General features: G+C 36.1%; 1 protein-coding gene across 1 annotated transcript in view; it reads left to right on the forward strand.

Moving 5' to 3' along the window:
- The window catches only part of SCFD1 (sec1 family domain containing 1), a 142,228-nt gene that overhangs the window by 85,977 nt on the left and 33,500 nt on the right, over positions 1–22,751 (forward strand). Inside the window, exons 15-17 of the mRNA XM_059914032.1 lie at positions 2,808–2,904; positions 13,159–13,229; positions 16,203–16,282. Coding sequence (XP_059770015.1) covers positions 2,808–2,904; positions 13,159–13,229; positions 16,203–16,282 — 248 coding nt within the window. The remainder of the gene's footprint in view (positions 1–2,807; positions 2,905–13,158; positions 13,230–16,202; positions 16,283–22,751) is intronic.

Consider the following 22,751-nt stretch of genomic DNA (forward strand, 5'->3'; position numbering starts at 1 on the left):
ATAGATACTGAACAGATACTAGTTTTTTCATGCAGGTTAGAAAATCTCCACTCCTTTCTCCCCCACATGAGGCTCCCTTCCAATCAGTATATTGAAATGCTATGTTATTTTTCTTTAACTCCTTTATTGAGATATAATTCACATACCATACAATTCACCTATTTAAAGTGTACAATTTAGTGGTTTTTAGTATATTCACAGAGTTATGCAACCATAATCACAGTGTAATTTTAGAACATTATCATCACCTTCAAAAGAAACTCTACCCATTAGTAGTCGAATTAACTTGTTTTTGAATTCTGTTTCCATTGTTAATTAGAAGTTAAACTGTGGGTAAGTTAATACATCAAGAAGAGCAAAATGAATCTAATGTCTGTACCTCCATAAATCAGTGAACCATGTTTCTTCATTGATTTATGTAGGTACAGACATTAGATTCCATTATGGCATTTAGCCTACTTAATTTTATATATTAAATCACTAAAGACTTGATTCTTTACATTTTTCACTTCTAGAAGTTCATTTTCATAAATTTTAAAGATGACTACTTGATCTGTATATGTCCTGCTCTTAGCTTAGACAGTCAACAAATATTTTATCAAGTACTTGTTATGAGCCAGGTGCTGTGTTAGACTCCTAGGGTTAAACAATTAATTAGACACACTTTAAGGAGTTTACAGTTTTAGAAGGGTAACAGGTAAACCAAAGACAGTAATGTGGTGTGATCATTATTATGGAGAAGTGTACAAAGTGCTGTCAGTACACACTTAAGGGATTAATAAATTCTCCCAGTGAAGAAGATTGGGAGAGGGGCAGGAAAGGGAAAGAACAGAGACTGAAGAGTTACAGAGAGGCTGCAAAGAGGCTGGACCTTGAAAAATGAGTAGAATTCACTGGGCAGGTGATGGAGGAGAAATACATTCTAAAAAAGCTAGGAGTATAACCCAAGCCTAAGCCTTGAGGATTAAAAGCATACACTACGTTTAATGAAAGTCAGTGAGTTCATTGATGTGACTAGAGGGAACTGAACCTAGTGAATAGTGATAAAACAGAAAAGTTGGCTGGAGCAGATTGTGAGGGCCCGAAAGTCAGCCTAACACCTTATTTTATCACCTTCCCCCTTCCATTCCTAGCTTTACTCTACAGATAATTAGCCTTTCCCAATCTAATATTTATGTTAACATAGTTCCTACTACTATTATCCTAGTTCCCCAGGAGTTATCTTTGACTTTTTTCACTAGCTTCCTTCCCATATACATTCTCATGTTAATTATTAATATCTGTCTCTTCCTTTCCATTCACACAGTCACCACCATGTTCTCTTTCCTAGGATCTCCTTTCTATTTCTTTTGTTCATTTTTGATATTACATTTTTCCATTTCTAGGACTTTACCTCTCATCTACTTTGTTATTCAAAGTAGCTTTATACAGTAGTTAAAATGGTTCCTGTATCAGGGAATCTGAAGAATATGAAGAGCCATTTATAAAAGGGAAAACTCTGACAGAGTTTATTAACTCTTATCTAGACTTCACTAATAAGGAAATTCTCCATGTACTGGTTATATTGAGTGAAAACAAGGGACAGAAGAGTATAGTATATTACCTTTTGTGGCAGAAAGCAGAGGGATCTTAGGGTATAGATACTATTTGCATAGAGAAAGTGAAAAACTATAGGAGAAATAAAGAATATCCAAAGAAGCCGGTGGAAATTGGGTGGAAAAGGACAGGAGTGAAGACAGGTCTCAATGTATTTACCTTTTCATGTTGTTTGGATTTTCAAACGGAATACTTCATCTGTTTAAAGCTCTGGCCTTGTGTGCCACTGCAGGGGAGTGGGATTGAGGGACTCTGGTTGATTGCCTGTTGCCTCATATATGAAATCACTCCTGAGTCTGCCACTCAGATCTATCTACTCTGATTATGCCTTGGTATGATCCCTTTAACTGAAATGAGCTCTGTCTATCCATGTCCCCAAATCACTTTCAAAACAATTCAAAACTCATCGCTTCCTTCTCCACAATTGGTTAATTATTTATTTCATTCTATCATCTGAGCTTGATATATTTATTTATATTCTATATTTATATTTTGGTTCTTTGTTGGTATCTCATAAGTATTCTCATTTATTTCATGAATGGTTTCTACTTAGATTGGTAATACCTTCAGTAGTAAAGCATGTTCTTTTCTCTCTTTTGTCTTATTTGAAGCATAATTTAATAGATACTTGATAATTTTTATTTACCTTGGATTATCCTAACATGTTAATTTCATTTGGATAATTTTAATCAACGAATTTTAAATTAGAAAAGCTGCCATACAGAAAAGCTAAGTTTGACTACTTTTCCATTATCTAAACTTCAAAGTATTAAGTAGGAAAATAGTTTATTTAAAAACCATTGAAAATAATTAGGGTAACTTTCCGGTTAGGATGAAAATATCTGAATTTACTCACTAAAAGAGTAAACGTAACACGACCACTTGACATTAATTTGCATGGAATACAGTGTTATTTGTATGCTAGTTACTAATTAATACAATAATTGAGATTTGTGTGATTTTTTCTTTGCTAATATATGACATGCAGAGTTAATTCTGAATTTATAAGTAAAATATGATAAATATAATAGTCAATCTATCATTTTTTTTGCATTAACTATATGATCAAAAGTAAGAAACTTTAAATTCTACTAGGAAATGAACATTTGTTTTTCAAATTGATCATAGAAAATAGAAACTTGTAAGCTGAGAGTCCTTTAGTATGTTTTTATTACTTGATGTATTCTAATCTGACACTTATTTTGAAACAGGCAAGAAAATTGGATGTATATTTTGAATATGAAGAAAAAATAATGAGCAAAACTACTCTGGATAAATCTCTTCTAGATATAATATCAGACCCTGATGGTATGTACCATGAATTTGAGGTTAATGTAAGTTTTACTTCTGATGAATCCAGCATTTTCAGTTTGAGTAAAATCTGAATAGAATCATTGTTTTTCTCACAATCTTTGCTATTAATGAGATAATTAAATGAGCTATTTCCTGTTGAGAAGTTTGTAGCATAGCAGTTACTAAGGTAGAAAAATGATTTACATTTTATTTTATTGAACTTTTCTTTGATGGTATGTAAGTGCTTTTTTTGCGGGGGGGAGGTATTTAAGCACTTTTTATATTCATTTGTTTAAAGTGATACATTTGAAGCTCAATTTCTGCTGGCTCCAGGAAGATTTGAAGGTAAAATATTCAAAGCAAGCATCTCTAAGTGATGCAGTTTCTAATTACTTTGGTGTCACCCTAAAGAGTTTCCTAAAAAAATGTATCTAAAACTGAATTTTGTTTTAAATATTTAGGGAACTCACTTTTTTTTAAACACCTTTATTAGAGTATAATTGCTTTACAATCGTGTGTTAGTTTCTGCTTTATAACAAAGTGAATCAGCTATACATATACATATATCCCCATATCTCCTCCCCCTTGCGTCTCCTTCCCACCCTCCCTATCCCACCCCTCTAGGTGGTCACAAAGCACCGAGCTGATCTCCCTGTGCTATGAGGCTGCTTCCCAATAGCTATCTACTTTACATTGGTTAGTATACATAAGTCCATGCCACTCTCTCACTTTGTCCCAGCTTACCCTTCCCCATCCCCCTCCCCATGTCCTCAAGTCCATTCTCTACATCTGCGTCTTTATTCCTGTCCTGCCTCTAGGTTCTTCAGAACCATTTTTTTTTTTTTTTTTTAGATTCCATATATATGTGTTAGCATACAGTATTTATTTTTCTCTTTCTGACTTACTTCACTCTGTATGACAGTCTCTAGGTTCCTCCACCTCACTACAGATAACTCAATTTTGTTTCTTTTTATGGCTAATATTCCATTGTGTATATGTGCCACATCTTCTTTATCCATTCATCTGTTGATGGACACTTAGGTTGCTTCCATGTCCTGGCTATTGTAAATAGAGCTGCAATGAACACTGTGGTACATGGCTTTTTTTTTTTTTTTGGTATATGGCCTTTATTATGCTGAGGTAGTTTCCCTCTATGCCCACTTTCTGGAGAGTTTTTATAATAAATGGGTGTTGAATTTTGTCAAAAGCTTTTTCTGCATCTATTGAGATAATCATATGGGTTTTCTCCTTCAATTTGTTAATATGATATGTCACATTGATTGATTTGCGTATATTGAAGAATCCTTGCATCCCTGGGATAAATCCCACTTGATCATGGTGTATGACCCTTTTAATGTGTTGTTGGATTCTGTTTGCTAGTATTTTGTAGAGGATTTTTGCATCTATATTCATCAGTGATATTAGTCTGTAATTTTCTATTTTTGTAGTATGTTTGTCTGGTTTTGGTATCAGGGTGATGGTAGCTTCACAGAATGAGTTTGGGAGTGTTCCTTCGTCTGCAATTTTTTGGAAGAATTTGAGAAGGATAGGTGTTAGCTCTTCTCTAAATGTTTGATAGAATTCACCTGTGAAGCCATCTGGTCCTGGACTTTTGTTTCTTGGAAGACTTCTTGCATCTTCTCAATCTTTGCCTCCATTCTTTTTCCGAGGTCCTGGATCATCTTCACTATCATTATTCTGAATTCTTTTTCTGGAAGATTGCCTATCTCCATTTCATTCAGTTGTTTTTCTGGGGTTTTATCTTGTTCCTTCATCTGGTACATAGCCCTCTGCCTTTTCATCTTGTCTATCTTTCTGTGAATGTGGTTTTTGTTCCACAGGCTGCAGGATTGTAGTTCTTCTTGCTTCTGCTGTCTGCCCTCTGGTGGATGAGGATATATAAGAGGCTTGTCCATGACTCTTTTTGAATTATGGTTTTCTCAGGATATATGCCCAGTAGTGGGATTGCTGGGTCGTATAGTAGTTCTGTTTTTAGTATTTTAAGGAACTCCATACTGTTCTCCATAGTGGCTGTATCAATTTACATTCCCACCAACAGTGCAGGAGGGTTCCCTTTTGTCCACACCCTCTCCAGCACTTATTGTTTGTAGATTTTTTGATGATGGCCATTCTGACTGGTGTGAGGTGATACCTCATTGTAGTTTTGACTTGCATTTCTCTAATGATTAGTAATGTTGAGCAGCCTTTCATGTGTTTGTTGGCAATCTGTATATCTTCTTTGGAGAAATGTCTATTTAGCTCTTCTGCCCATTTTTGGATTGGGTTGTTTGTGTTTTTGATATTGAGCTGCATGAGCTGCTTGTAAATTTTGGAGATTAATCCTTTGTCAGTTGCTTCAATTGCAAATATTTTCTCCCATTCTGAGGGTTGTCTTTTCGTCTTGTTTATGGTTTCCTTTGCTGTGCAAAAGCTCTTAAGGTTCATTAGGTCCCATTTGTTTATTTTTGTTTTTATTTCCATTTCTCTAGGAGGTGGGTCAAAAAAGATCTTGCTGTGATTTATCTCATAGAGTCTTCTGCCTATGTTTTTTTCTCTAAGAGTTTTGTAGTATCTGGTCTTACACTTAGGTTTTTAATCCATTTTAAGTTTATTTTTGTGTATGGTGTTAGGGAGTGTTCTAATTTCATTTTTTTACATGTAGTTGTCCAGGTTTCCCAGCACCACTTATTGAAGATGCTGTCTTTTCTCCATCGAATATTCTTGCCTCCTTTATCAAAAATAAGGTGACCATAGGTGCGTGGGTTTATCTCTGTGCTTTCTATACAGTTCCATTGATCTATATTTCTGTTTTTGTGCCAGTACCATATTGTCTTGATTACTGTAGCTTTGTACTATAGTCTGAAGTCTGGGAGCCTGATTCCTCCAGCTCCGTTTTTCGTTCTCAAGATTGCTTTGGCTATTCGGGGTCTTTTGTGTTCCAAACAAATTGTGCAACTTTTTGTTGTAGTTCTGTGAAAAATGCCATTGGTACTTTGATAGGGATTGCATTGAATTTGTAGATTGCTTTGGGTAGTACAGTCATTTTCACAATGTTGATTCTTCCAAGAACATGGTATATCTTTCTATCTGTTTGTATCATTTTTAATTTCTTTCATCAGTGTCTCATAGTTTTCTGCATACAGGTCTTTTGTCTCCTTAGGTAGGTTTATTCCTAGGTGTTTTATTCTTTTTGTTGCAATGGTAAATGAGAGTGTTTCCTTAATTTCTCTTTCAGATTTTTCATCATCAGTGTGTAGGAATGCAAGAGATTTCTGTACATTAATTTTGTATCCTGTTACTTTACCAAATTTATTGGTTAGCTCTAGTAGTTTTCTGGTAACATCTTTAGGATGCTCTATGTATAGTATCATGTCATCTGTAAACAGTGACAGCTTTACTTCTTCTTTTCCAATTTGGATTCCTTATATTTCTTTTTCTTCTCTGATTGCCGTGGCTAAAACTTCTAAAACTATGTTGAATAATAGTGGTGAGAGTGGACAACCTTGTCTTGTTCCTGATCTTAGAGGAAATGGTTTCAGTTTTTCATCATTGCGAACAATGTTGGCTGTGCGTTTGTCATATATGGCGTTTATTAGGTTGAGGGAAGTTCCCTCTATGCCTACTATCTGGAGAGTTTTTATCATAAATGGGTGTTGAATTTTGTTGAAAGCTTTTTCTGCATCTGTTGAGATGATCATATGGTTTTTATTCTTCAATTTGTTATTATGGTGTATCACATTGATTGATTTGCGTATAGTGAAGAATCCTTGCATTCCTGGGATAAACCCCGCTTGATCATGGTGTATGATCCTTTTAATGTGTTGTTGGATTCTGTTTGCTAGTATTTTGTTGAGGATTTTTGCATCTATGTTCATCAGTGATATTGGCCTGTAGTTTTCTTTCTTTGTGACATCTTTGTCTGGTTTTGGTATCAGGGTGATGGTGGCCTCGTAGAGTTTGGGAGTGTTCCTCCCTCTGCTATATTTTGGAAGAGTTTGAGAAGGATAGGTGTTAGCTCTTCTCTATATGTTTGATAGAATTCACCTGTGAAGCCATCTGGTCCTGGGCTTTTGTTTTTTGGAAGATTTTTAATCACAGTCTCAATTTCAGTACTTGTGATTGGTCTGTTTATATTTTCTGTTTCTTCTTGGTTCAGTCTCAGAAGGTTGTGCTTTTCTAAGAATTTGTCCATTTTTCCACGTTGTTCATTTTATTGGCGTAGAGTTGCTTGTAGTAATCTCTTGTGATCCTCTGTTTTTCTGCAATGTCAGTTGTTACCTCTCCTTTTTCATTTCTAATTGTATTGATTTGAGTCTTCTCCCTTTTTTTCTTAATGAGTCTGGCTAATGGTTTGTCAACTTTATCTTCTCAAAGAACCAGCTTTTAGTTTTATTGATCTTTGCTATCGTTTCCTTCATTTCTTTTTCATTTATTTCTGATCTGATCTTTATGATTTGTTTCCTTCTGCTAACTGTGGGGTTTTTTTGTTCTTCTTTCTTTAATTGCTTTAGGTGTAAGGTTAGGTTGTTTATTTGAGATGTTTCTTGTTTCTTGAGGTAGGATTATATTGCTATAAACATCCCTCTTAGAACTGCTTTTGCTGCATCCCATAGATTTTGGGTCATCGTGTTTTCATTGTCATTTGTTTCTAGGTATTTTTTGATTTCCTCTTTGATTTCTTCAGTGATCTCTTGGTTATTAAGTAGTGTATTGTTTAGCCTCCATGTGTTTGTATTTTTTACAGTTTTTTTCCTGTAATTGATATCTAGTCTCATAGCATTGTGGTCAGAAAATATACTTGACACAATTTCAATTTTCTTAAATTTACCAGGCCTTGATTTGTGACCCAAGATGTGATCTATCCTGGAGAATGTTCCATGAGCACTTGAGAAGAAAGTGTATTCTGTTGTTTTTGGATGGAATGTCCTATAAATATCAATGAAGTCCATTTTGTTTAATGTATCATTTAAAGCTTGTGTTTCCTTATTTATTTTCATTTTGGATGATCTGTCCGTTGGTGAAAGTGGGGTGTTAAAGTCCCCTACTATGATTGTGTTACTGTCGATTTCCCCTTTTATGGCTATTAGCATTTGCCTTAGGTATTGAAGTGCTCCTATGTTGGGTGCATAAATATTTCCAATTGTTATATCTTCTTCTTGGATTGATCCCTTGATCATTATGTAGTGTCCTTCTTTGTCTCTTGTCATAGTCTTTATTTTAAAGTCTATTTTGTCTGATATGAGAATTGCTACTCCAACTTTCTTTTCATTTCCATTTGCATGGAATATCTTTTTCCATCCCCTCACTTTCAGTCTGTATGTGTCCCTAGGTCTGAAGTGGGTCTCTTGTAGACAGCATATATACGGGTCATGTTTTTGTATCCATTCAGCCAGTCTGTATCTTTTGGTGGGAGCATTTAATCTATTTACATTTAAGGTAGTTATTGATATTTATGTGCCTATTACCATTTTCTTAATGGTTTTCAGTTTGTTATTGGAGGTCCTTTCCTTCTCTTATGTTTCCTGCCTAGAGAAGTTCCTTTAGCATTTGTTGTACAGCTGGTTTGGTGGTGCTGAATTCTCTTAGCTTTTGCTTGTCTGTAAAGGTTTTAATTTCTCCATCGAATCTGAATGAGATCCTTGCTTGGTAGAGTAATCTTGGTTGTAGGTTTTTCCCATTCTTCACTTTAAATATGTCCTGCCACTCTCTTCTGGCTTGCAGAGTTTCTGCTGAAAGTTCAGCTGTTAACCTTATGGGGATTCCCTTGTATGTTATTTGTTGTTTTTCCCTTGCTGCTTTTAATATTTTTTTCTTTGTACTTAATTTTTGATAGTTTGACTAATATGTGTCTTAGCGTGTTTCTCCTTGGATTTATCCTGTATCGGACTCTCTGTGCTTCCTGGACTTGATTGACTATTTACTTTCCCATATTAGGGAAGTTTTCAACTATAATCTCTTCAAATATTGTCTCAGTCTCTGAGACTGTCCTCAGTTCTTTTCATTCTTTTTTCTTTATTCTGCTTTGCAGTAGTTATTTCCACTATTTTATCTTCCAGGTCACTTATCCGTTCTTCTGCCTCAGTTATTCTGCTATTGATTCCTTCTAGAGAATTTTTAATTTTATTTGTTGTGTTGTTCATCATTGTTTGTTTGCTCTTTAGTTCTTCCAGGTCCTTGTTAAACATTTCTTGTAATTTCTCCATTCTGTTTCCAAGATTTTGGATCATCTTTACTGTCATTATTCTGAATTCTTTTTCATGTAGACTGCCTATTTCCCCTTCATTTGTTTGGTGTGGTGGGTTTTTACCTTGCTCCTTCATCTGCTGTGTGTTTCTCTGTCTTCTCATTTTGCTTAACTTACTGTGTTTGGGGTCTCCTTTTCACAGGCTGCAGGTTCATAGTTGCCGTTGTTTTTGGTGTCTGCCCCTAGTGGCTAAGGTTGGTTCAGTGGGTTGTGTAGGCTTCCTGGTGGAGAGGACTGGTGCCTGTGTTCAGGTGGATGAGGCTGGATCTTGTCTTTCTGGTGGGCAGGTCCATGTCTGGTGGTGTGTTTTGGGGTGTCTGTGGCCTTATTATGATTTTAAGCAGCCTCTCTGCTATTGGGTGGGATTGTTTTCCTATCTTGCTAGTTGTTTGGCATAAGGTGTCCAGCACTGTAGCTTGCTGGTCGTTGAGTGGAGCTGGGTCTTTGCATTGAGATGGAGCTCTCTGGGAGAGCTTTTGCTGTTTGATATTACATGGAGCTGAGAGGTCTCTGTTGGACCAGTGTCCTGAAGTTGGCTCTCCCACCTCAGAGGCACAGGCCTGACACCCCACCAGAGCACCAAGACCCTGTCAGCCACACGGCATGTGGCAGGCGAAGTAATGGTCCCCCAAAGACAGGGACATCCAAATCCCTGGAACCTTTTGGTTGGTGTGCGGCCATGGAGACCCAGAGCTGCCGGAGGGGCAGGGCAGTGGCCTGAGGTGCACAGGGTGACCTGGTGTCCTTGGGGTCAGAGCCGGGCCATCTGCACCACCTGTACTGCCCAGCGCACCAGGGACTCCACCTGGGCTTGACAGGCGTCTGCACCCTGGATTCACGTCCGAGGCCCCTGGGAATTCACTTTTAGAGAAACTCTGTAGACAATCCCTTTATATTTATATTTATCTAAATATGTGTTTGTTAGATTTTCTTAAAACAAGATATAACTATTTGTACTTAGAAAATATAATCTAATCATTGTTTTCAATCATAATGATTATAAGATCTTCTTAGGGTTTTAGCCACTAAAATTCTCTAAACTTTACAGGCTTGATAGTTTCAGAAGAGTTTTCAATTCAAATCTCAGCTGTTTTGAAAAATGAATAAAAAGCATATAAGCTATTTAGCTTATATTTTACATATAAGCTCTTCAAGTAAATAGTAGTGGTTTTTGAGTTACAGTTTTGGTATGACTTTTAGATTTTATATCACGTTGGAAAGTAAGTTTAAAATTTTTTTTGACTTGTTTGTAATTAAAGGGTTGTATTCATAAAAACTTCTGAGAAACCATAGTATTTCTCACACTTTTAAAACGTTAGATTTGTGGGGAGAACATAACATTTTGAAGATATGTGTACTTTACAATTAAAAATATGAAAAATACATCTAAGTCCATCACTTCTGCACTATTCCTTGTTATTTACAATAAGTTTTGAGTTAAGTTGAAGCAATTAAGTGTGTTATTAAAAAAAGCAATCAGAACCTTTCTTTTTCCTTTCCCTTACTTTCTCAAACCATTTACTATTAAAGATATTAAGTAGAGCAGAGCAAGGTAGGCATTCATGCAAAGTAGCAGTGTAGTACCACTTCAGCCCAGAACAAGATGTCAGAACCTGAACAGGATGAGAAGGGCATCCACATATCCGGTAGAGGGAGGGTTGGTAATCCAGCCTGAAGTGTCAAAGTCCAAGTGAAGTGAGCGGAGTGTCCACATGTGGGAGCAGTTCCGCAGAGGGTATAGGAGTCCTATCAGATTAAGGAGGGTGACCCTGCATGGGACAAACCAAACATTGGCTCAGGTGGGGTGAGAATTATAGCCAGGCATGTGGGTGAGTCCATTGTAGAGAATCAGAGCCCAAGTGGAGGAGACGACGTCCATGCAGGCAAGGGGACAGTGGCAGAGATAAGATATTTGTTACATACAGAGGACTGGATAAATAAGTAAATATATCGGGTAATAAAAAGGGAGCCGGGTTTCCCACTGTCAGAAATGGAAGTTATAACTATGGAAACGAAGAAAACTAGAATGAACCCTTGTAATATTGGATTGGAATTGGAGGTGCTGATGTAGACTTGGTGTTTTTGTTAAATACTTGCCAAATAGAGAAATAAATATAGATATGCGTGTGTGTGTGTACACATATATATCTATTCCCTAACTCTGCCAACTGAGAAGGGCTAGGAGCAACAGTTCCCCAGTAGTAAAAATTTTAGCCTTATATATTCCACTTTCCACTAGGACTCATTGGAGTATGGTTGATTCCAGGGAGAGAAAGTACAAAATGAGCCTGAAACATTTTCTTGTGTCAGAAAGCAAGAAAAGTACTTAAAACACGATGGAACATGTCCAAAGGACCCAGAAGTCAGCTTGAAGAGGCTATGCTCTGTGCTGCGGATATTAAAAGCACCAGCAGGAACCCACAGGCCCCTAAAACTCTGAGGGAGGGGAACCTTTCTCTCGTATCTTAGGAGCCATTGCCCCAAGAGCCTACAGCAAGCCCCGTTCCTCTTTTTCTTTTTGTCCTCTAACTGCTTCGTCAGAGTTGCAGGAAATACACAGTGGAGCAGGGTACCTAAAGCCAAAGCTTTCTGGCTGGAGCACTAAAAAGGGAAGGCCAAGGAAACTGGAAAGTACCAGGGAGATTGCAGAAGGAAGGAGCTCAGGAAAGCAACCCCATAAAGTTGTTTATGAATTCCTGGGCTCACCTCTGAGTTGTACGTGCATGAATCTGATCCTAAAGAGCATTCCAAAGACTGAGAGGTGAAGGACTAGATGACCTCCAAGTTCCCGTACTAGCTGCTGGGCAGTGGGACAGATCCCAGTAGCACTGCAAACATTTTAAAAATAGAATCCATGATGGAAACGGCTCACAGAGGCTGGTAGGAGCTTTGGCCTGAACCCATCGAGGCTAATTACCTGCTAAAACAAAAATATCAGCTTTCTCCTAGGATTTAAACAAAACCCTGAATCCAGTAACCTACTTCAGTATATCTAAAATACAATATTTATTTGTAAGCATGAGAATGTTGGAGAACCTGTCATTGATCTTTATTACCAGTCTTTGTCATATTTAGGGAGTAAGGATAATTTGAAGATAGAAAATCAATGGGTCATCAGTCAATATGTTTTGAAAAAATTATTCTTGTTTTTATTCTATAATAAAGTGTAACAATTCTGAGTTCTTACGTATTGGGACACACTTTGAAGTGAGAGTGCATATTGGTATTTGTTGAATAGTGAAACTGAGTTACCCATGACCAGTGCCTTATCACTTTGCATCGAAGTACACCCAGTAACTGAGGGGAAAATAAAAGGATTCTCTGGACAGTCTCAGGCTTTGGATAATAGGAGTAGTAGCTCAAAGGATGCACTGCAAGCAAGAAATCTCTCTGAAATCTTTTGTTTTGTCTTAAAATTTCAGGCAGATATAATCTGCATAATACAATGGTGTTTATTATACTATAGACATATGGTTTTTCCAAATCTTCATAGACCCTTCAGAAAGGGGAGAAATGTATATTTAGTGGCTCCAGTTTCAAAAGTATGACCTTAGGCTCAGTTAGATGATTTTAGCCAGCAGGTTTTCATAACCCAGTACCTAAGGGGACCATGCAACTGGTTTCCCAGGGTAGTCCCATTTATATACCAGTTGTCCTTACATACTTATTACTAGCATCCCCCTTTTCATCTCAAAAGTGTGCTATTTTAGAATTGTATGATTATCCTACCTATACCTTTTTGAGTTTAGATCTGAAACATAAATCACAACGCTATAGACAGTTTGGAAGATAGAATAGAGATGCTTCCATAGCTCATCCCTGTAATCCCATAGTATTTAATCTTTTTCCATATCTGTGTTTTACATGGTTGTAATTTAGTGCCTATAACGTTAAATCATTTGAATCAAGAACCTTAGTTTGTCTTGTCACATTTATGTATGCCTTGAGTTAATAGTGTTGACTATAATACATAACAACCAGAATTATGAAAGTCTTTTTTTCCTTATCTATTTTCCCCTTTGTAGCAGGAACTCCAGAAGATAAAATGCGGCTGTTTCTTATCTATTACATAAGTGCACAGCAAGCACCTTCTGAGGTATGTCCTCTGCATTCAGTTATTGGGAGGAAGGGAGAATACTCGCTTGTTTCAGAAAATAGAAGTAAAAATCACTGTAACCAAATAATTACTTCATTCCTTCCTTTAAAAGAAAAACAATTTCTTAAGGCTAGTTCTATTTACCGCTGGATATTATAGCAGTATTTATTGTCACCAAGAGAACTATTTACTCTTGAAATATCTCACCACTTTTAAGTTGTTAGAATATGAACTGAATTCGTGACCAAAATTCTTATTTCTGGAAAATAACTATTCTAAACTAAGTTAACTAAGTTTGCTCTGCCTTTTGAAAGATTGATCTTATCATTTCTCATGATGTGATGATCCTAGAAGTTCCATTTCTTTAAGCTATAGCCACTAATACTTATTTTCCTTACAAGGAATTTAGCTTTAACCTAAAGTAAAAGTTTGGTAATATTTTGCAGTTGTTTTAAAACTAATGTCCAGGGACTTCCCTGGTGGCATAGTGGTTAAGAATCCGCCTGCCAGTGCAGGGGGATACGAGTTTGATCCCTGGCCCAGGAAGATCCCACGTGCTGCGGAGCAGCTAAGCCCGTGCGCCACAACTACTGAGCCTACGTTCTAGAGCCTGTGAGCCACAACTACTGAGCCCTCAACTACTGAAGCCCGTGTGCCTAGAGCCCGTGCTCCGCAACAAGAGAAGCCACCACAATGAGAAGCACCTGCACTGCAGATAGAGAAACCCCACGCGCAGCAACGAAGACCCAACGCAGCCAAAAATAAACAAACAAATTTTTTAAAAAAACAAAAAAATACTAGTGTCCATTATAGAATATAGAGAAGTCACTTGGAGGAAAATATCTAAATTTCCAAAAGTTATATAAATATTGTATCAATAATTTCCTAAGATTAAACTTCAGATTCACATCTATCATTTGATCCATATAAAAATAAAGTTGAGAAGACTGTATTGCAGTAAAAAAGCTACTTTTTATATCAATAAATTTCTAAGAATGATTGGAAAATAATCTATCTTCCTTTCTAGATTTTTTTCTCACTGGAAGAGTAGATTGTGGGATATTTTGTTGCTTTCTTTTTCTGTAATAAGCCATCAATTGCTTTTGATGAAAAAAAATTTTTTAAGTATGTAGAGGTAATACTCTACTCTGAAGGAAAGCAGTGATTTTGCTATCAGTCTTGTTGCTGGGTTAGAGACCTGTTAACTCTTTCTAATGTTAACTTCGTATAATTTTACTGGATGAGCAACTAGCATAAGGAACTTGGGAATGACACCTAGAATGATATGGCTGTTGTAAACTCCTTTCCTTTGCTGGTAGCAATTATTTTTCTAATGTCGGTAGATTGTAAGGCTTCTTTTTGTTTGGCATGTTAAAACAGCAAAGTAAACTCAATATTTGCTTTAGGTCAATTCTGCTTTATCCTAAGAATACATTTCTTGACTTTTATTTTAATTCAGTAAGAAAGTTCAGTAGTCCCCCCTTATCCAAGGGAGATATGTTCCAGGACCCACAGTGGATGCCTGAAACCATGGAGAGTACCAAACGCCCCCCCCCCACTACCATATATACTGTTTTTCTTCTATACATACATACATACCTATGATAAAGTTTAATTTATAAATTAGGCACAGTAAGAGATTAACAACAATAACTAATAATAAAATAGAATAATTATAACAATATGCTATAATAAAAGTTATGTTAATGTGGACTCTCAAAATATATTGTACTGTAGTCATCCTTCCTATGATGATGATGTGAGCTGATAAAATGCCTGCATGATGAGATGAAGTGAGGTGAATGACACAGGCATGGTGATGTAGCATTAGGCTACTATTGACCTTCTGACTGAAGGAGAATCATCTGCTTCAGATGATCCTGTGTCATCAAGCCATGATGGTGTCAATTGTTAGATGTCAGGAGCAGATGATGTCAATGGTTGGGGCAGGACTGATCAGGAAAGCACAAGTTTTCATCACACTACTCAAAACGGCACACAATATGAATTGTTTATTTCTGGGAATTTCCATTTAGTATTTTCAGACCTCAGTTGACCACAGCAACTGAAACCATGGAAAGCAAAACTGCTGAAGGGAGGGGATTACTGTATAGTTTTCTTTCTAGAAACATCTCTGTCATTAATGGGGGTGTTCCTTTAAGGGATTCTAATAGCCTATTTATATTTTCTTAGGAATATATGATTTTAAAACTTAATGCAGTTTCCCTTAATTTGACCACATTATTTTATTTCATTTATTTTTGGTAAGAATTATGTCTTTTCATAAGTTTAAGTGGTCATTAAGAGGCTTGAAGCAAATTTTGACTACTGATGTAATAGCCCCCAAAATGCAAAGTAGTTAACATCTCTGATTTGATGGTGAGCTTAAAAGTTTCTTTCTTTTAAATTTTTATAATGGAGTCACTGTGATGATAGGCTCCTGTGACATATACGAATTCAACTAGACTTTACTCATCAGGAAATAAAAAAAGAGTAAGAAAGAAAACTATTTAAAAAGTGTAGGACATGTGCTGTTCAGTTAATAAATTTGGACGTCTGCAGTGAATATGAGATGGGATAACCTGAATCTGCAGGTCCCCTAAGTCAACGTCATTCCCCTCATGTTTCCAATTTTGGAATATTCTTGATCAAGCCAGATCTTTCATTTAATGCTTATCCCAAGGACAAGCAATCTATGTCAACAGTGGAGGAAACACTGACTCTGTTGGGCTTACTGAGGGATGACAAAATACTGTACTTTATAGGTGATGTGGGAGCCTGTCAAAGGTAATTTTCATTATACGTGATTTTTATCTCAGATGCTCATTTGGGTACTCCCTTAAGATACCACTCCACTCTACTTAGGTGCTCATGCCTTTAATCTAACTTTCTGATTAATCCAATGACAACAAACAAAATGGTCTCTTTCATGAAAGTAAAATTTTTTGTCATATGATTCTTTTCTTATTTCAGGCTGATTTGGAGCAATACAAAAAAGCTTTAACTGATGCTGGATGCAACCTTAATCCCTTACAATATATCAAACAGTGGAAGTAAGTTTTATTCTTCAGTTCTTACCATTTAAGAGAGTACAATGGAAGTTGAATTCCCAAGAAAATGGGAATGTTACTAAGAAAACTGAACAGTGCCTTAGTATTTTTTTTTTATTCAATGGCATAAATATTTCCTTATCTCCCCCACCCTTTCCACAACTTTATATAAAATAGTGATGCCTTTCTTTCCCAGACATATTTCTTCCTATATTTTCTTCAAAGGTGTGAGATGAGAAAGACTGAAATGTTGTGGGTCAAATGTCTCAAAAACATTTTTAAAATGTTTTAATTTCACTAATAATCAGAGAAATGCAGATTAATATAATGCAAAGATTTAGAAAATATTGTGCCAAGGATCCAGGAAAATTAACTGATGCATTTATACTCTACTATTAGAAATATAAATTGTCAAAATTTTGCTGGCTGGTATAAAAAGTTTTTTAAAAGAATAGCTTTGACCTAGCACTTTCTTAAGAATTAATCCCGAAGAAGAAATTGGAGTTGTAAGATCTTAGAAGCAATTGTAATAATCAAATTTTGAAAATCAACCTGAATGTCAAGGATTGAAATTATGTCATTTCCACAGGAATGCAACTGAGTCATTAAAAATCTTGTTGTGGAAGACTTATTCTAATGACCATTGAGAAATGGCCATGTTATGTTACAAAGTGAAATATAGTTTACTATTCAATGATTTGTTTGATAAATAACTTCCTTTGTCTCAGTGACTAAGGACTCTTCTAGACATTAAGAATACAATAGTGGGGCTTCCCTGGTGTTGCAGTGGTTAAGAATCCTCCTGCCAACGCAGGGGACACGGGTTCGAGCCCTGGCCCGGGAAGATCCCACATGCTGCAGAGCAACTAAGCCCATGCACCACAACTACTGAGCCCACGTGCCACAACTACAGAAGCCCGTGCGCCTAGAGCCCGTGCTCTGCAACAAGAGAAGCCACTGCAATGAGAAGCCCGCACACCACAACAAAGAGTAACCCCTGCTCACCACAACCAGAGAAAGCCCATGCACAGCAACAAAGACCCAACGCAGCCAAAAATAAAAATAAATAAATAAATAAATAAAAAAAAATTTTTTTAAAAAGAATACAATAGTAAACATGCTATGGAAGGCTCCTACTTTCACTGAATTTACATTTGTGTTGAGGGAACAATAAGTCAACAAATAAGCAAACAAATGAACAGAGTTCTGTTAAACCATATTCACCATATTAAGTGATATAAAGAAAATAAAACTAAGTGATAAGATCTTAATTTGTTGGGGTATTAGCTAAATTTGTTGAGGAGATCAGGGTAAACCTCTGGGTAGGTAACACTTGAGCCAAAACTTAGATGACATTTTTTACATTACGATCCCTATTATATATCCATTTATCCATCCATTTGTGTGTGTGTGTGTGTATGGACATACACATATATACATATAACTGCATAGCTAAAATGCTGTTCACTTAAATGCTAATAGTGGGTAACTCCGAGTAGTAGAATTTTTTTCCTTTTGGATTCTTTTCTTTATTTTCAAATTTTCTACAGCAGTATCTTCAGATTATTTCTTAAAATAATTTTTTTTTAAGACTAGAGGATGGAATATGCTTCTGATCTCACGTGTATCAAAAAAATATGCATAGAAGAGAAATATACCAAATTATTAACAGGGGATACCTCTGAGTTGTGAGTTTATGATTGCGTTTTATTTTCTATATTTCTGTTTGGTTTTTTTTCCAATTTGCTTTTATTTCACTGGTTTTTTTTTTGAGTTTTATTTATTTTTTTATACAGCAGGTTCTTATTAGTTATCTATTTTTTACATATTAGTATATATATGTCAATCCCAATCTCCCAATTCATCCTACCACCACCACAACCCCCCGCCACTTTCCCCCTTTGGTGTCCATACGTTTGTTCTTTACATCTGTGTCTCTGTTTCTACCCTGCAAACCAGTTCATCTGTACCATTTTTCTAGGTTCCATATATGCGTTAATATACGATATTTGTTTTTCTCTTTCTGACTTCACTGTGTATGACAGTCTCTAGATCCATCCACGTCTCTGCAAATAACCCAATTTCGTACCTTTTATGGCTGAGTAATATTCCATTGTATATATGTACCACATCTTCTTTATCCATTCGTCTGTCAGTGAACATGTAGGTTGCTTCCATGAACTGGCTATTGTAAATAGTGCTGCAATGAACATTGGGGTGCATGTGTCTTTTTGAATTATGGTTTTCTCTGGGTATGTGCCCAGTAGTGGGATTGCTGGGTTATATGGTAATTCTATTTTTAGTTTTTTAAGGAACCTCCATACTGTTCTCCATAGTGGCTGTATCAATTTACATTCCCACCAACAGTGCAAGAGGGTTCCCTTTTCTCCACACCCTCTCCAGCATTTGTTGTTTGTAGATTTTCTAATGATGCCCATTCTAACTGGTGTGAGGTGATACATCATTGTAGTTTTGATTTGCATTTCTCTAATAGTGATGAGCAGCTTTTCATGTGCTTCTGGCCATCTCTATGTCTTCTCTGGAGAAATGTCTATTTAGGTCTTCTGCCCATTTTTTGATTGGGTTGTTAGTTTTTTTAATATTGAGCTGCATGAGCTGTTTATATATTTTGGAGATTAATCCATTGTCCGTTGATTCTTTTGCAAATATTTTCTCCCATTATGAGGGCTGTCTTTTCGACTTGTTTGTAGTTTCCTTTGCTTTGCAAAAGCTTTTAAGTTTCATTAGGTCCCATTTTTTTATTTTTGTTTTTATTTTCATTACTCTAGGAGGTGGATCCGAAAAGATCTTGCTGTGATTTATGTCAAAGAGTGTTCTTCTTCCTATGTTTTCCTCTAAGAGTTTTATAGTGTCCAGTCTTACATTTATGTCTCTAATCATTTTGAGTTTATTTTTGTGTATGGTGTTAGGGAGTGTTCTAATTTCATTATTTTACATGTAGCTGTCCATTTTTCCCAGCACCACTTATTGAAGAGACTGTCTTTTCTACATTGTATATCCTTGCCTCCTTTGTCGTAGATTAGTTGACCATAGGTGCATGGGTTTATCTCTGGGCTTTCTATCCTGTCCATTGATCTATATTTCTGTTTTTGTGCCAGTACCATATTGTCTTGATTACTGTAGCTTTGTAGTATAGTCTGAAGTCAGGGAGTCTGATTTCTCCAGCTCCGTTTTTTTCCCTCAAGACTGCTTTGGCTATTCGGGGTCTTTTGTGTCTCCATACAAATTTTAAGATTTTTTGTTCTAGTTCTGTAAAACATGCCACTGGTACTTTGATAGGGATTGCACTGAATCTGTAGATTGCTTTGGGTAGTATAGTCATTTTCACAGTATTGATTATTCCAATCCAAGAACATGGTATATCTCCATCTGTTTGTGTCATCTTTCATTTCTTTCATCAGTGTCTTATAGTCTTCTGAGTACAGGTCTTTTACCTCCTTAGGTAGGTTTATTCCTAAGTATTTTATTCTTTTTGTTGCAATGGTGAGTGGGATTGTTTCCTTATTTCTCTTTCTGATCTTTCGTTGTTAGTGCATAGGAATGCAAGAGATTTCTGTGCATTAATTTTGTATCCTGCAACTTTACCAAATTCATTGATTAGCTCCAGTAGTTTTCTGGTGGCATCTTTAGGATTCTCTATGTATAGTATCATGTCATCTGCAAACAGTGACAGTTTTACTTCTTCTTTTCCAATTTATATTCCTTTTATTTCTTTTTCTTCTTTGATTGCCGTGGCTAAAACTTCCTAAATTATGTTGAATAATAGTGGTGAGAGTGGGCACCCTTGTCTTGTTCCTGATCTAAGAGGAAATGCTTTCAGTTTTTCACCATTGAGAATGATGTTGGCTGTGGGTTTGTCATATATGGCTTTTATTATGTTGAGGTAGGTTCCCTCTATGCCTACTTTCTGGAGAGTTTTTATCATAAATGGGTGTTGACTTTTGTCAAAAGCTTTTCTGCATCTGTTGAGATGATCATATGGTTTTTCTCCTTCAATTTGTTAATATGTTGTATCACATTGATTGATTTGCATATATTGAAGAATCCTTGAATTCCTGGCATAAATCCCACTTGACCATGGTGTATGATCCTTTTAATGTTTTGTTGGATTCTGTTTGCTAGTATTTTGTTGAGGATTTTTGTGTCTATATTCATCAGTGATACAGGTCTGTAATTTTCTTTTTTTGTAGTACCTTTGTCTGGTTTTGGTATCAGGTTGATGGTGGCCTCGTAGAATGAGTTTGGGAGTGTTCCTTCCTCTGCAATTTTTGGTAAAGTTTGAGAAGGATGGGTGTTAGCTCTTCTCTAAATGTTTGATAGAATTCCCTGTGGAGCCATCTGGTCCTGGACTTTTGTTTGTTGGAAGATTTTTAATCACAGTTTCAATTTCAGTGCTTGTGATTGGTCTGTTCATATTTTCTATTTCTTCCTGGTTCAGTCTTGGAAGGTTATACCTTTCTAAGAATTTGTCCATTTCTTCTAGGTTGTCCATTTTATTGTAATAGAGTTGCTTGTAGTAGTCTCTTATGATGCTTTGTATTTCTGCGGTGTCCGTTGTAACTTCTCCTTTTTCATTTCTAATTTTATTGATTTGAGTCCTCTCCCTCTTTTTCTTGATGAGTAGCTAAAGGTTTATCAATTTTGTTTATCTTCTCAAACAACCAGCTTTTAGTTTTATTGATCTTTGATATTGTTTTCTTTGTTTCTATTTCATTTATTTCTGCTGTGATCTTTATGATTTCTTTCCTTCTACTAACTCTGGGTTTTGTTTGTTCTTTCTCTAGTTCCTTTAAGTATAAGGTTAGATTGTTTATTTGAGATTTTTCTTGTTTTTTGAGGTAGGCTTGTATTGCTGTAAACTTCCCTCTTACAACTGCTTTTGTTGCATCCCATAGGTTTTTCATCATTGTGTTTTTGTTGTAATTTGTCTCTAGGTATTTTTTGATTTCCTCTTTGATTTCTTCAGTGATCTCCTGGTTATTTAATAGCATACTGTTTAGCCTCCATGTGTTTGTGTTTTTTACGTTTTTTCCCCTGTAATTGATTTCTAATCTCATAACATTGTGGTCGGAAAAGATGTTTGAAATGATTTCAATTTTCTTACATTTACCGAGGCTTGATTTGTGACCCAAGATGTTATCTATCTTGTCGAATGTTCCATGTGCACTTGAGAAGAAAGTGTAATCTGCTGTTTTTGGATGGAATGCCCTATAAATATTAATTAAATCTATCTGGTCTATTGTGTCATTTAAAGCTTGTGTTTCCTTATTAATTTTCTGTCTGGATGATCTGTCCATTGGTGTAAGTGAGCTGTTAAAGTCCCCCACTATTATTGTGTTACTATCAATTTTCTCTTTTATAGCTGTCAGCAGTTGTCTTATGTATTGAGGTGCTCCTATGTTGGGTGCATATATATTTCTAATTGTTATATCTTCTTCTTGGATCGATCCCTTGATCATTATGTAGTGTCTTTCTTTGCTTCTTGTAATAGTCTTTATTTTAAAGTCTATTTTATCTGATATTAGAATTGCTACTCCAGCTTTCTTTTGATTTCCATTTGCATGGAATATCTTTTTCCATCCCCTCACTTTCAGTCTGTTATGTGTCCCTAGGTCTGAAGTGGGTCTCTTGTAGATAGCATATATATGGGTCTTGTTTTTGTATCCATTCAGCAAGCCTGTGTCTTTTGGTTGGAGCATTAATCCATTCACGTTTAAGGTAATTATCAATATGTATGTTCCTATTACCATTTTTGTAATTATTATGGGTTTGTTTTCGTAGGTCCTTTTCTTCTCTTGTGTTTCCCACTTAGCATTTGTTATAGAGCTGGTTTGGTGGTGCAGAATTCTCTTAGCTTTTGCTTGTCTGTAAAGCTTTTGATTTCTCTGTTGAATCTGAATGAGATCTTTGCTGGGTAGAGTAATCTTGTTTGTAGGTTCTTCCCTTTCATCACTTTAAATATATCATGCCACACCCTTCTGGCTTGTAGAGTTTCTGCTGAGAAATCAGCTGTTAACCTTATGGGAGTTCCCTTGTATGTTATTTGTCATTTTTCCCTTGTAGCTTTTAATAATTTTTCTTTGTCTTTAATTTTTGTCAGTTTGATTACTGTGTGTCTCGGCATGTTTCTCCTTGGGTTTATCCTGTATGGGACTCTCTGTGCTTCCTGGACTTGGGTGGCTATTTCCTTTCCCATGTTAGGGAAGTTTTTGACTATAATCTCTTCAAATATTTTATCGGGTCCTTTCTCTCTTTTTCTCCTTCTGGGACTTCTATAATGCGAAAGTTGTTGCGTTTAATGTTGTCCCAGAGGTCTCTTAGGCTGTCTTCATTTCTTTTCATTCTTTTTTCTTTATTCTGTTCCACAGCAGTGAATTCCACCATTCTGTCTTCCAGGTCACTTATCCATTCTTCTGCCTCAGTTATTCTGCTATTGATTCCTTCTAGTGTA

This window comes from Balaenoptera ricei, chromosome 2 (genome assembly GCF_028023285.1).
Source record: "Balaenoptera ricei isolate mBalRic1 chromosome 2, mBalRic1.hap2, whole genome shotgun sequence".
NCBI classification, from domain to species: Eukaryota; Metazoa; Chordata; class Mammalia; order Artiodactyla; family Balaenopteridae; genus Balaenoptera; species Balaenoptera ricei.